Here is a 13,293-nt window from a genome sequence, read left to right as displayed (position 1 = left end):
ATAATACATTCCTAAACTCGGGTGCGCATTTATGCGACCCAAATCCAAATCCCAAAACATTGAATAAAAATACGTTCCGGATCGCGGGTGCATTTCATGTGACGCAATCCAAAGACATGTTTTTAAACGATGTTCACATTCTTTTAAAAATATAATAATAAAAGCGGTAAAGAGTTAAAAATTTGCACATGAGCTCATAATTGTATAAAAATCAGATATTTAAGCCAAATATGACAGTTGAGCGACCGTGCTAGAACCGCAGAATTCGGGAATGCCTAACACCTTCTCCCGGGTTAACAGAATTCTTTATCCGGATTTCTGATTCGCGGACTGTAATACAGAGTCATTCTTTTCCTCGATTCGGGATTAAAATTGGTGACTTGGGACACCCTAAATCTCTCAAGTGGCGACTCTGAAATAAACAAACAAATCCCGTTTCGATTGTCCTTTAATTGAAATAAACTCCTTCAGCCCTCGCGGGGGCGGAAAAAGGAGGTGTGACAGATATAATAAAGATGCTTATTGATGAGAATGATAGTACTAATGCATGTTTACTTAACTGCAAATCATTAATGCACCGACTGAAATCCCCGGTAATCCGGCATAATTTTAGGGAAAGAAATGCAGTAGCAGATTGCCTAACTAAGGAAGCAGTCAAGAATTTCAAGCCGGATAAATGCTATCACCTTGCTCGCCCACCTCTTTTTGTTGAAGCCATTTTGGAAAAGGACATGCAAGACCTTTGTTTTGGAATTAAGCAACTAAGTATCAGTGTTTGTAATAGTCTAGTAACTTTAAACAATAGTAATGTCCTTTGGGACTATGTAATTTCGGTGTACGTTTTTGCGTATTAATATATATGCTTCCTTATCGTTAAAAAAAAAAGATCCTCACAACGTTTAAGTTCGTAACATCTCAACTGTGATTCTTACATGTTTGAGGTCGATATATACAGTAAAAATAACACGGTATAGCCAGTTTTCGTACTGGTCATTCAAAAATAGCCAGCGTTTACCAAGTCAATGAAAAATAGCCACTATTTTGCTGCAATAGAGACCGGTCCAGCATAATATACTGGAGTTCGGTGCACCTGTGTATGAACTCCAGCATATTATGCTGGACCGGTATAATTTGTTGGCTCCAGTATAATATGCTGGAGACTGGAGTACCGGTGCTCCAAACTCCAGTATATTATGCTGGACCGGTATACTTGCTGGAACTCCAGTATAATATGCTGGAGTTCAAATATACTTATGCTGGAACTCCAGCATAATATACTGGCATATTTTTCGGGTTTTGAACAGTATATTCGCTCATATTTATCTTTACATGAAAAGTGGCTAAATTTTGATTACTTTTGAAACTGGACTATTTTTGAACGACCTATTGTAAATCTGGCTATTTTTGAATTTCTCCTATATATACATATACATGGGTGCGTGTGTGTGCGACGGCTAAAACTTCGTAGTATCCAATTAAAGAAAATTTGCACAATAAGTGAAAAATCTCAAGACATTATGTTTAAGGATTAACCTCTCAGTTATGCATTACATGTTTGAGTTCTACCAAGGACTTGAATCCTCTTCAATTCTCAAACATAAAATCCTCCTATTAAGTCACCTAGAAGCAATCAAAAGAAAAGAAACAGGACAAAACCGTTGGCAGGTCTGTGTGAGATGGCTAAAAGAGCAAAACGTTTTCCCACTTAAGGCCCAAATAAAGTGTTCGCTTTCTATGTTATCATTCATAAATAAATAAATGAATTTTTACACCCTATAGAAAACCTTAGTACCTTATTTATTTTAAATAAATACCATTTTAAAATATTACATCTTATAGATACCTTTTATACTTTATAGCCAAATATCTAATTATAGTTACATCCTACATTTAAGGCATCATATATGCTAAATAATATTTCTCTCTCTCCTTTTTAGTCTTTTCTCTCACATAATCACAGTAAAATTGACTAACCACGTTCTCTCTCTTTTTGCATACACTTTACTCTTTCTCCCTCAACCCACGATTCATACCTCTTCTCCCACCCAAATTCTCTAGTTCTCCTCCATTATCACTCCATTACAATCGCCTAGGGTAAGTTTAATTCGTTGATTTTGATAGACGAAGAGCAATTGGTTCAACTGTAGTGGCTCGATTCTGCTTGGCAGTGGTCGTTGAACTAGGGTTCACAGCTTTTGCGTAATTCACGGCTTCGTTTGTGGGATTTGAGGGTTTGGGATTGTTTGTAGTTGTTGTAGGAGGTTGGGCAGATGTGTTAAGGGGCTGACCAGCCGGAATTAATGGTTGGCCGCCGGCCGGCCAAGCCATCAGGCTGCTTCTCTCTCTAGATCGCCCAAATCGCCTATTTGTATTCAATTGTATTCGAATGTATATTTCAGTTGTATTCACATGTATTCAGTAGCATTAATTTATATATTTTAGATGTATTAAAAAGTTATGCATATTCTCTTGTATTCAGTTTTAATCAGTTGTATTTAACTATTTTATTCAGCGGAAGTTAGTTGTATTTTGTTGCATTCAAGTGTTTTATTCAGATGAATTAAGTTGTATTTTGTTGTATTCAACTGTATACAGTTCTACTCAACTGTATTATTCATATGTATTTCTCTTTATTCAGCTATAATCTTTATTATGTATCTTTCAAATACAGATTAATGAGGGATCGTTTTAGTTCGTTGAGTTAAATTAGGAGAATATCATGTGATTTGATTTCCTTAGTTCGTGGAGTTAAATTAGGAGAATATCATGTGATTTGATTTCTTTAGTTCGTGGAGTTAAATTAGGAGAATATCATGTGATTTGATTTCCGTCCGTTTTAACCAGTTTAACCTTCTGTATTTAACGTTAATGTCTCTTGAATACAGCTAAATACATGTCAAACTTAGCTGGAATTCCAGTTTTTACGCCTATTTTTTTTGGTTGTATTAATGAATACAACAACTTAAATACATAAAATACATTATATAAAAACATAAAAGGTATCTATAACACGTAATATAGCAAAGGGTATCTATAAATGGTTAATTAGACTTAAAAGATGGTGCTTTATGAAAAAAATTCATAAATAAATAAAGAAAAAAGGTTGGGCCAGACTGAAGTAGTACCAGCAAAAGTGTACTAGGGGTGCATTCAAATCGTTTTATCGATAAATCGAATCGATTATTTGTTATCGATTTATCGATTTCGATTTCGAAATTTTCCTTATCGAGTTATCGATTTCGATTTCGATTTTGTCCTCTTCGGTTATCGGTTTATCGATAAACCGATAAGATATACAAAAAAAATACCCTTATTCTATAATACCCTTTCCTTTACCCTAAATCTCTAACCTTATTATTTCCTCTACCACATTTAAGGAATGATCATATTTAAAGCTCAAGGGAATGAAGTTCAAATTAATGAAAAACAGAATTAGCCTTGATGATGTATTTTTTTTATACCGTTGGAGTGTTGGTGGCATACATTTGATCCCTTACTTTAGTTTCGTTGCATGTGCTTGTTGACACAATTTTTATGTTATAAACGGTGTTCGTCTTATTTTAACTTCTTTTTGTCCATATTAGTTAGGCGTGTTTATAGCGATATACTTTCCGTGGAATCCCGCAAATTTTCTTATTGGTGTAATCGATAACCGAATCGATAAGCCCCAAAAATCGATAAATCGAAATCGAAAAAATCGAAACCTCATTGAAACGATAATGATAAGCATATGTACAAATCAATAATCGATAAGTAATTATCGATAAGGGTCAAAATCGAATCGATAAATCGAATGCACACCCTAAAGTGTACTACATTTTTTCAATTTGGCACTTATCCACGGGTAATCAGAAGTTTTTCTTTTGGTTGGGGTCGGACTAATTCGAATTTGCGCAGGAAAATTCCTTTTCGAGAGGTACAACTCTCTCTGCTAAATACCGCTTCATATCTAAGGTTCAAATTCAGTACTTTTGATATTTACTATTCCACCACAACCTCTAATAACGTAATAGGAGGTGATATCTAAGAAATGATGAAAGTCTAAGTAGCAATCCGTTGGGAATAAACTTATGCTCTTTATCCCCTTGAATCGGTTGAAACTAACAGGGTTCTAACCATGGGCAGCTCAAGTATATGTGGGCCTAAATCCAAAATTTAATATGAGGTCTTTAAAAGAAAGTTATACGATATGTTTTTATGTAAAGTCTATTTTTCTAGCTTTTTGAGATACAAAGTGTTGGTAATCCTTTTTATAGTCGATTTTCCCTAATAACTCATTTTCAATTGATAATATAGCCAACTCATTAATCTTTCTTGAGATATTGTTAATTTTAGATAAGATTTTATAGAGCAATAGAAGTATAGAACTACTGGAAGCTTAAATTTCTTGGAGAAAGAAAGTGAGTAAGAATACTAAAGAGAAAGGCAGAAAATATGTAGAGTTTTCTGAAATATGAAGAGATCGGGAAAAGATAGATTGACTTGGACAAATTAAGAAATGAAGAGCAAAATTTTTACACATTATCTAATGAAGGAATAAGAAGTGAAAAATTGAAATGTTGGAAAAACTATTCATCTATCTATATTTAAGTAAATCAAATTATTACTTTATTTATGTATCTAAAGAGCCTTCTTTCCTTTTGTATTAAAAACTCGAGTTTTGTATTAAAAGTACTAAATATTAGTTTTTAAATACCTACAAACCTATTATTTTTAGAAAATAAGGCCTCAAAATTTGGGAGCATAAGGCACAAGCCTTACTACTCAACACATTAAAGCCGGCGCTGGTTCTAACTTCTAACCAACAGCTTTCTCTAAGGACCTCCAATGGCCTAGCTAATGAATTTTTCTGTCCCAATATGCGTCATATGCTAAGCTACCTAAAAAAAAAAAAACGTCATGTGCTAAGCTAGCAGCCAATGAGCAAATTTGTTTACCTGTCTTACGTGTACTTGTGTCATGCTCATACTGCAAGCTAGCCAAACTGAAAGATGACTTTTAAGGAATATCTTACTTAAGTAGTCACCTGAGAAATAAGCAAGAGAAACATGCGTCATCCTCACTTCCAAAAACCCACAAAACTCTCCAACAAACTAACAATATACCAAAGTCATAAACGCTGCTTGTAATTAAAACAACAATTTCCAACGGAAGGCTCAGACTTTCTTTTTCTCAATAAACTCAAAAGTTACAATTTTGAGATACAGTGAAACTTTTAATGATAAAAGACCAAGTAAACGGATATAATCAGTTAAAAACGAACACCCTGATAAAACATCAATTTCAAAGAATTTGAGTTCCATAACTGTAAAGTAAACTTCATAGGCATTTAAGCACCTTTTTAAATACTTTAACTATCTGGAAACTGAAACACCAAACCTAGAATCCTGGGGGAGAGTTGCTTCTGTTTTTCTTTCTTGCAAGGCATCATTAAACCAAGGTGCACTCCATTTTTATCTCCCTTCAGTTATAAATACATCTTCAAACAATAAACATTCTAAAACAAATTTGAAGAATTGAAAAGAAAATTTAACTAAACATTTCAAGGGTATGGAGGTTAAGGTGGAAAAGGAGACATCCCGGAATCTGGATGAAGAGAAAGCTCCCCTGCTGCTTGAAAACTCAGCCCTGCCTGAAGTGGAGAAAAACATGATACAACAGGCAATCAGCAAGACATTTAAAAGCACTGCCCACCTTGCCAATCTTCTGCCTACTGGGTCTGTTCTTGCTTTTCAACTTTTATCACCCATATTCACAAACCAAGGGGAGTGTGATGTGATTGGCAGATCCTTGACTGCTGCTCTTGTAGCACTTTGTGGACTGTCATGTTTCCTGTTAAGCTTTACTGATAGTTTCAAGGACCAAAAAGGAAATGTTTGCTATGGGTTTGCCACACTGCGAGGCCTGTGGATAATTGATGGATCAGCGGCTCCCCCACCAGAGATCGCAGCAAACTACAAGCTAAAATTTATAGATTTCATGCATGCCATCATGTCAATATTGGTTTTTGCAGCTGTTGCGTTGTTTGATCAGAATGTGGTAAATTGTTTCTACCCAACACCTTCATATCAAACACAGGAACTGCTTACAGCTCTGCCAGTGGCAATTGGGGTCATCTGCAGTATGTTGTTTGTGGTGTTTCCTACGCAACGTCATGGCATTGGCTTCCCCCTCACCTCTAACTAATATGTTTGTTCTCATAGGCTTGTCGCATATGTATCCTATCTTTATTTTACATTCAGAGTGAGATTAATGCTTTTTATTGGTTTTTCCAATCATGTAACAAAGCAACCAATTTCATGGACTTTGACCCAACTTGCCAGATGAAGCTGTAAATGACTTTAGCAGCGAATGTAGATATAAGAATGCTAGTGTTTGCCTTCATGAAATTTGAAGATAATCTGTAGTTCAGAAAGTCAGAGATCAACAAGTTGCATTTTCAACATGCAAAAGAGTCATAATTCAAAATTTTGGAGGAAGATACTTGAATTAAAAAGTGCACTTAATCATGTAAATGTAATATAATAAGCACTTCATGGAAAACAGGAAGCCCAAGAAACCCCATATTCTGGGGCATTCAGGAATAGAGTTTCTGGACACTTACCACTGTGCAATGCGAAGATTGAACTGCAACTTGAACCCTTGAGTTCCAGGTTTCTGTGGAATAATCTTAGCTTTGACCAAATAGATAAAAAAGAGCTAATACAACAGACACCCACTATATTATGATTTACCAAAATTGTTCTTAGACGCTGAACAATGCATAAAACCAGGTTATTTTGGTGCTGACATTCATATGGATTAACAAAGGCATCTACGGTCATAATCAGAAACTTGAACAAGACATCAAGATCCAAAATCCATACGTTTATACATCAGGGCAGCCTGTACCGAATCAGCTGCTTCCCTTACCTTCCTTCTATCCCAAAATCCACCCACCACAACCGCCCATGTTTGTTCATCTGGAATGCTTCCATCAATCAACATTTCCTCGACAATACGAGCAGCCTTGTGCACGTCTCCTTTCTTGCAGAAATGGTTGACCAGAATCTCAAAAGACTTGTCCTCAACTGAGATGGCTCGGGTGCGCATGCTTAGATATAATTGAAAAGCTCGATTTGGATCATTCACGGCACACAGGCCTTGGACTACTGCATTATGGATCTTCACATGCAAGCTCCAAGTTAATCGGTTTGGAGATATTCCACTAAGAATCATTTCATCAAGATAGTTGGCTGCTTCTTGAAACTTGTTATTCTCACAAAAGCCATTGATAACTTTCCAGTATAACCCGGCATCAGGTTTACATCCCTGAATTTTCATTCTGTCGAAAACCTCTAAGGCTTCTCCAATTTTACCTTCTCCACAAAGTCCGTGAATTAAGGAACTGTAAGTTATCATATTTGGAACCTTATGTTCATGAATCATTATCTCCAATAGCTCCATTGCATGAGAAGAACGTCCACCCTTACACAGACCGTCCATCAAAGAACTATAAGTGAACACATTGGGCTCAATACCTTTGCTCCTCATGTCCTCAAGCAATCCCATGGCTTCATCCAAGTTATTTGACTGGCAAAATCCATGAATCAAACAAGTATAGGTGACTACAGTAGGGGAACAACCATTTGCTTCCATCTCCGTCAGAAGTTCTTTTGCTTCAGTGGCCTTGCCCAATTTGCAAAGCCCATTAATTAGAGTCCCATATGTATAGGAATCCGGTGTAAATCCGCGATTCGGCATCTCACGGAATATACGAAAAGCAGAACCTATTGTTCCACTGTTCTTGCAGAGAGCTTTAATCAAAATATTAAGCGAAGCAACACAAGGTGGAATGCCCATCCCCCTCATGTAACGATAAAACCTAAAAGCAGTTTTTAACCGGTTTTCATCAACAAGTACAGAGAACACCGTAATATACGACTTTTGCGTTGGCTCACAATCATATTCCTTCATCTTTTGGAAAACCCTGATCACCTCGAGTGGCTTGTGAACCCGCCCATAGGCTCTATAGATTGAGAGGAATATATCCTCAGTAATTTTACAGCTCTCGCCCTTCATTCTGACAAGCATTTCCTCCGCTAGATTGAAATGATTTGCAGAAAGCAATCTAGAGATGATGAGACCAAATGTGCTACGATCATGCCGGAAGCCATTAGAGTACTCTGCTGTTGCTGCGTCAAATATAAGAACAGCTTTTTGTACATCTTTTTCTGCTCGAATCAGTTGTTCGACAAGGGTTGTCGTGACTTTTCTAGGCCATTTGATTGCTAACTTGCTGCTCATCACTTCAACACTCCTCTTCAAATGCTGCAATCCCCTTTCCAGAAATATGTGTCTCAAATTTCAGCTAATATCATTAGCTTTTCACTGATTAAAGTTGTAACAACTACAATGCTTCTTGTCGATCCGATGTATTTGAAGCATCCAATATTGTAGCTGAGAAACTGTAATCCCAATAAAAAATTCATCAGGGTCTAATATCTAACAACATTGTTACCAGCTAAAGAAATGCCAAAAATAACAAGATCTCTAGCAGGCATTGCATCAAACAAGTTGGTGTCAATTGTACAAAACTGAATTTCAAGCTGAAAATACACTGGTACAGGAATATCCAACTAAAGAATTTATTATATCGGAAGCAAAGAAGAGAAATTTTGATTAAAGCTTTAACGTTTTTGATTGATCAGCACAACATAGTGAAGTGGATCAATATTTAAAGGCAGTGCATGCACGAGTGCCTTTAATGTCGATCTGCCATTAACCACAAAGAGTAAGAGATGCGATGGTGAAAACAAGAAAGGAGAGCATGAGTGTATTTATGTCAATGCTCAGCAAAAGACTAGGGTATTTTGAGTTTTCAGTGTTATAAATTAGAGAAAAGGTGAAAAACAGCAAGCTCTCTGACTTGGGTTGAAAATCTAAAAAAAAAAGTTACTACAATATTTTAGATGCATTCAGTTGGCGATAACGACAATAAAGAAATCATGAGAATTTATCCACAAAACCTCTCTGACTTTCAAGACAGAAATCAAAGGTCAAATTTTAGAAAGTAGCGTTTTTGAGTTTTTCCACTTACCCCAACTGAACCGTAAGGGACTCACTTAACCCATATGATAGAAATGAGAATATCTGACAATGGCGAATATATCAAGCATTTCGACAAACACCTTCCCTGCATTATTATTTTCCCAACTTGGCTTCTCTGCTTAAATTCTTACATTCACTAAGTGCGACATTCTCATATAAATACATCTTTAACCAGCTTCCAAATTCACAATATCCTCAGAACATATAATCATAGATTCATAGCAGGAATTGAGAATTACCTTCTCTGTAAGTAATGCTCATCGACTAGTTATCCTGCCTTGGGGTCGAGACAGCTTCATTCTCTTTTGGTCTTCTCGTCTCCTACTAAGGTCTTCTGATAAATTATGCTGGAAAAAATGGTACTAACAAAGGCGGCTGGGTAATATTTTTCCCTTCCAAGTTCCATGCGCTTCATTTTATGTTAGTACCTATTTTTAGGTGGTTTTACGGTTTCATGGTTCGATTTGGATCGATTTTTCTCTAAAAAGAAATCAAATTAACTAAGTCGGTTTTTCAAATATTAGAACTAAACCAAATCAATTAAGTCAATTTTTTCTCGATTCGGTTTATGTTGGCTTTTCGGTTTTTTCGGTTATTTGTCGATTTTTTCTTAAATATAAGACATACATTACCAAACACACATTTCGGTGATCACATTTTCAACGTAACACTATCAAATCAATTGCTCTTTGATAAATCTATTATTTACCAAGATATATTGATGATAATCGAATCAAATAGTGATGAATAATTTAAGGACTCAATTAAAAATATGTTATTTTTAACATGAAATAGATTCTTACACTTAACAAAAGAAAACTACCAATTAAACTAGAATATAAAGGTAAAGAACTGTACGAAAAGTGCAAACGATTAATATTTACTATAAAAAATTTTAAACTTTGTATAAAAATATACATATATATATAGGTGTAATAATAATTTTAAAATAACTACTCCTATATTCGGTTCGGTTCGGTTCGGTTTTTTTTAATTAAAACCAAAACCAAACCAAATTTAATCGGTTTTTAAATTTCAAAACCAAAACCAAACCAAACCAAAAAGTATTGATTTTTTTGGTCGGTTTGGTTTGGTTTTCGGTTTGGTTCGGGTTTTCGGATTTTTATGAACACCCCTAGTCTTACCTAGTATAAAAATTGCAAACTAATCTCGTAAAAGATTTACCCGCAAAGTAAGAGCATGTTTGGCCGAGCTTGGCCCCAAAAAAGTACTTTTATTTTTATACTTTTGGGAAGAAGCAAAAAATTATAGCTTCTTCCAAAAAGCAGAAGTAGAAATAGAAAATTAATTTATTTAGGGCAAAACTATCCTCACCATAAATTTATATTTTCCAAATTATCCCTTACTAATTTAAGTTTTTTCTTTTCATTTTTTATTCTAGTTTTTACCATCCTATTAAAATTAAAGATATCATTGTGACGACCCGAAGGGTCATCACCGTAGTTCTTCCTTATTTCGCGCTTTCGAGGCCTTGAAAACCTCGCTTTTAGTTGTCTCGATTTGGCGTGTGAAGTTCGGGCGCGTATCCGGAAAGTTTTTATGTTAGAATATGTGAATTAGGTGAAACATTTGATGAATTTTGGTATTAATATGCATAATGGTGACTTCGGTCAACATTTTGGGTAAACGGACCCGGACCTGTGATTCGACGGTCCCGGAGGGTCCGTAGAAAAATATGAGACTTGGGCGTGTGCCCGGAATTAAATTCCGAGGTCCCAAACCCGAGAAATGAATTTTTGTGTGAAATTGTTTTCTGAAATTAATTAAGGAAAATGAAGAAGAAAATTGATCAGAAAACTGTGGTATCGGGCTCGTATTTTGGTTCCGACGCCCGGTACGAGTCTTAAATATGTTTTAAGCACTATCTGTAAAGTTTGGTTAAAAACGGACGTCATATGACGTGTTTCGGACTTAAAATGGGGAATTTGAGTTTTTATGAAAGTTGAAAGAAAATCATGCGTTTGAGGCTTGATCCTATGTATATGATGTTATTTTGGCGATTTGATCGCACGAGTAAGTCCGTAAGATGTTTTTTAAGGTTGTGTGCATGTTTGGTTTGGAGCCCCGAGGGCTCGGGTGAGTTTTGAATGGGGCCCGGGAGGTCTTGGACTTAGAAAAAAATATACAGGTTCAGATGTTGCAGGCCCAGCGCGACCGCGGCCATTTATGCGCGGTCCGCGCTGGCAGCCACGCGGTCGCGGTGCTTTTCTGTGCGGTCCGCGTGGTGGGGTTCAGAGGGTCGACCAGCGCAGCCGCGCACCAAATCAGTGCGGTCCGCGCTGGGTGGGTTCAGAGAGAGCCCACTTCTCCCCTCCCTCGGCGCGGCTGCGGTGCATTTCTGTGCGGTCCGCGCCAGCCCCCAGAAAAATGTATAAATTCAGAATTTTTAGTCATTTTTCCACTTTTCAAAAACCCAAAACCTAAGAGGCGATTTTCCAAACAACTTTTCTTCTTCAAAACGATTGGTAAGTGATTTCTAACTTAATTTCTTTATTCCTTAATATCTTTTAACATAATTTCAACTTCAAATCAAAGATTTTCATGGGGAAAATTGGGTGTTTTGGGTAGAACCTAGGTTTTCTACAAATTGAGAAGTTGGACCTCAATTTGGGGTCCGATTTAAAAACAAATCATATATTTGGATTCATGGGGGAATGGGTAACCGGGTTTTGGTCCGAACCTCGAGTTTCGACCACGTGGGTCCGGGGGTATTTTTGACCTTTTTGGGAAAAACCTTGAAAACTCTATTTTCATGCATTGGGGATGATTCATTTAGTAATTATTAATGTGATTAAGTAACTTATGACTAGATTCGAGCGGATTGGTGGTGGAATCAAGAGGTAAAGCTATACTAGAAGCGTGAGTTGAGTTTGGAGCATTCGAGGTAAGTGTTTGTTCTAACTTTGGCTTGAGGGAATAGGATTAGGATGATATTTGCTACTTGCTAATGTGGAGTACGGTGTATAGGCATGGTGACGGTTATCTATGCACCGGAGTCTAGCATGACCGTGAGTCTTGATTGCTTTTAATTCGAATAATGTGACACAAGCTCCTTGTTTATTTGATAAGTTTCATATAATGTGAACGGTTGAGGAAGAATGATTTAAAAGGAGAATGTGTTGTGAATACTCCCTTGCCGGGATGTGTAGACTGATATATATATTCTCCCTTGTCGGGATATTTTGGGTTGTTAGTTGTACCCTTGCCGGGTTAAAGGTATTGAGTTGTTATTCTTCCCTGAAGGGGTCTACTATATGAAGTCAGATATTATATATGTTATTATGGGATCGTGTGGCACGCCGTCCACTTGGTTATTGGCCTCTGTTGCCGGTGACATATTGTGCACTGTGATAAAGATGAATTGGGATCGTGTGGCACGCCGTCCACTTATATATGATATTATGGGATCGTGTGGCACGCCGTCCACTTATATATATGATATTATGGGATCGTGTGGCACGCCGTCCACTTGGTTATTGGCCTCTGTTGCCAGTGACATATTGTGCACTGTGATAAAGATGAATTGGGATCCTGTGGCATGCCGTCCACTTATATATGATATTATAGGATCGTGTGGCACGCCGTCCACTTATATATATATGATAGTATGGGATCATGTGGCACGCCGTCCACTTATATATGATATTATGGGATCGTGTGGCACGCCGTCCACTTATATATGATATTATGGGATCGTGTGGCACGTTGTCCACTTATATATATATATATATACATCATGGGAACCGGAGTCTCTTCTGTTTATTTCCGATATTTCATTTTTATCTGTTACTCCCCGATAGCATGTCCCCTCCCAGTTTTACTTTGTATTATCTTGTTATTGTTTTCTTGCACGTGTTGTATATATATATATATATATATATATATATATATATATATGTGTGTTTGTTTTCTTGCACTTGTTGTATATATATCTGTACAGGTTAATTGTGGTAGGTACTGTCTAGCCTCGTCACTACTTCGCCGGGGTTAGGCCAGGCACTTACCAGCACATGGGGTCGGTTGTGCTGATGCTACACTCTGTGCATTTTTGGTGCACAGATCAGGGAGCAGCTTACGGACCGCAGCAGTAGGACTTCTGGGAGCTATCTTCAGTCCAGGGACTCTCGAGGTAGCCTAGCTGGCGTTCGCAGGCCGAAGTCCCTTTCCATGTTTTTCTTTGTT

The 13,293-nt window shown here is 36.9% G+C and overlaps 2 protein-coding genes across 4 annotated transcripts; one reads left to right on the top strand and one right to left on the bottom strand.

Moving 5' to 3' along the window:
• Positions 1-5,430: 5,430 nt before the first annotated feature.
• Positions 5,431-9,475, bottom strand: LOC104225707 (pentatricopeptide repeat-containing protein At5g46100). Of its 3 annotated transcripts, none has more exons than XR_011405286.1 (3): positions 9,330-9,475; positions 6,605-8,447; positions 5,431-6,401 (listed from the first exon to the last, which is right to left on the bottom strand). XR_011405286.1 is itself a non-coding variant. In XM_009777559.2 (2 exons), exon 2 carries the CDS (start codon positions 8,284-8,286, stop codon positions 6,847-6,849), a length of 1,440 nt encoding a protein of 479 aa, XP_009775861.1. In that variant the 5' UTR covers positions 8,287-8,447; positions 9,330-9,475; the 3' UTR covers positions 5,431-6,846. The 3 variants fall into 3 exon arrangements, 1 of the variants encoding a protein (XP_009775861.1); XR_011405287.1 differs by lacking the exon at positions 9,330-9,475 and adding an exon at positions 9,080-9,314; XM_009777559.2 differs by having other exon boundaries at positions 5,431-8,447.
• LOC104225708 (protein DMP6) lies at positions 5,551-6,322 on the top strand. The gene has a single exon (XM_009777562.2). The coding sequence runs from the start codon at positions 5,551-5,553 to the stop codon at positions 6,184-6,186; it is 636 nt and encodes a 211-aa protein (XP_009775864.1). The 3' UTR covers positions 6,187-6,322.
• Positions 9,476-13,293: the final 3,818 nt, after the last annotated feature.

The sequence above is a fragment of the Nicotiana sylvestris genome, chromosome 2 (assembly GCF_000393655.2).
Source record: "Nicotiana sylvestris chromosome 2, ASM39365v2, whole genome shotgun sequence".
Taxonomy (NCBI): Eukaryota; Viridiplantae; Streptophyta; class Magnoliopsida; order Solanales; family Solanaceae; genus Nicotiana; species Nicotiana sylvestris.
Note: the sequence above shows the minus strand (reverse complement) of the source record. Positions and strands in the feature narration are given on the sequence as shown.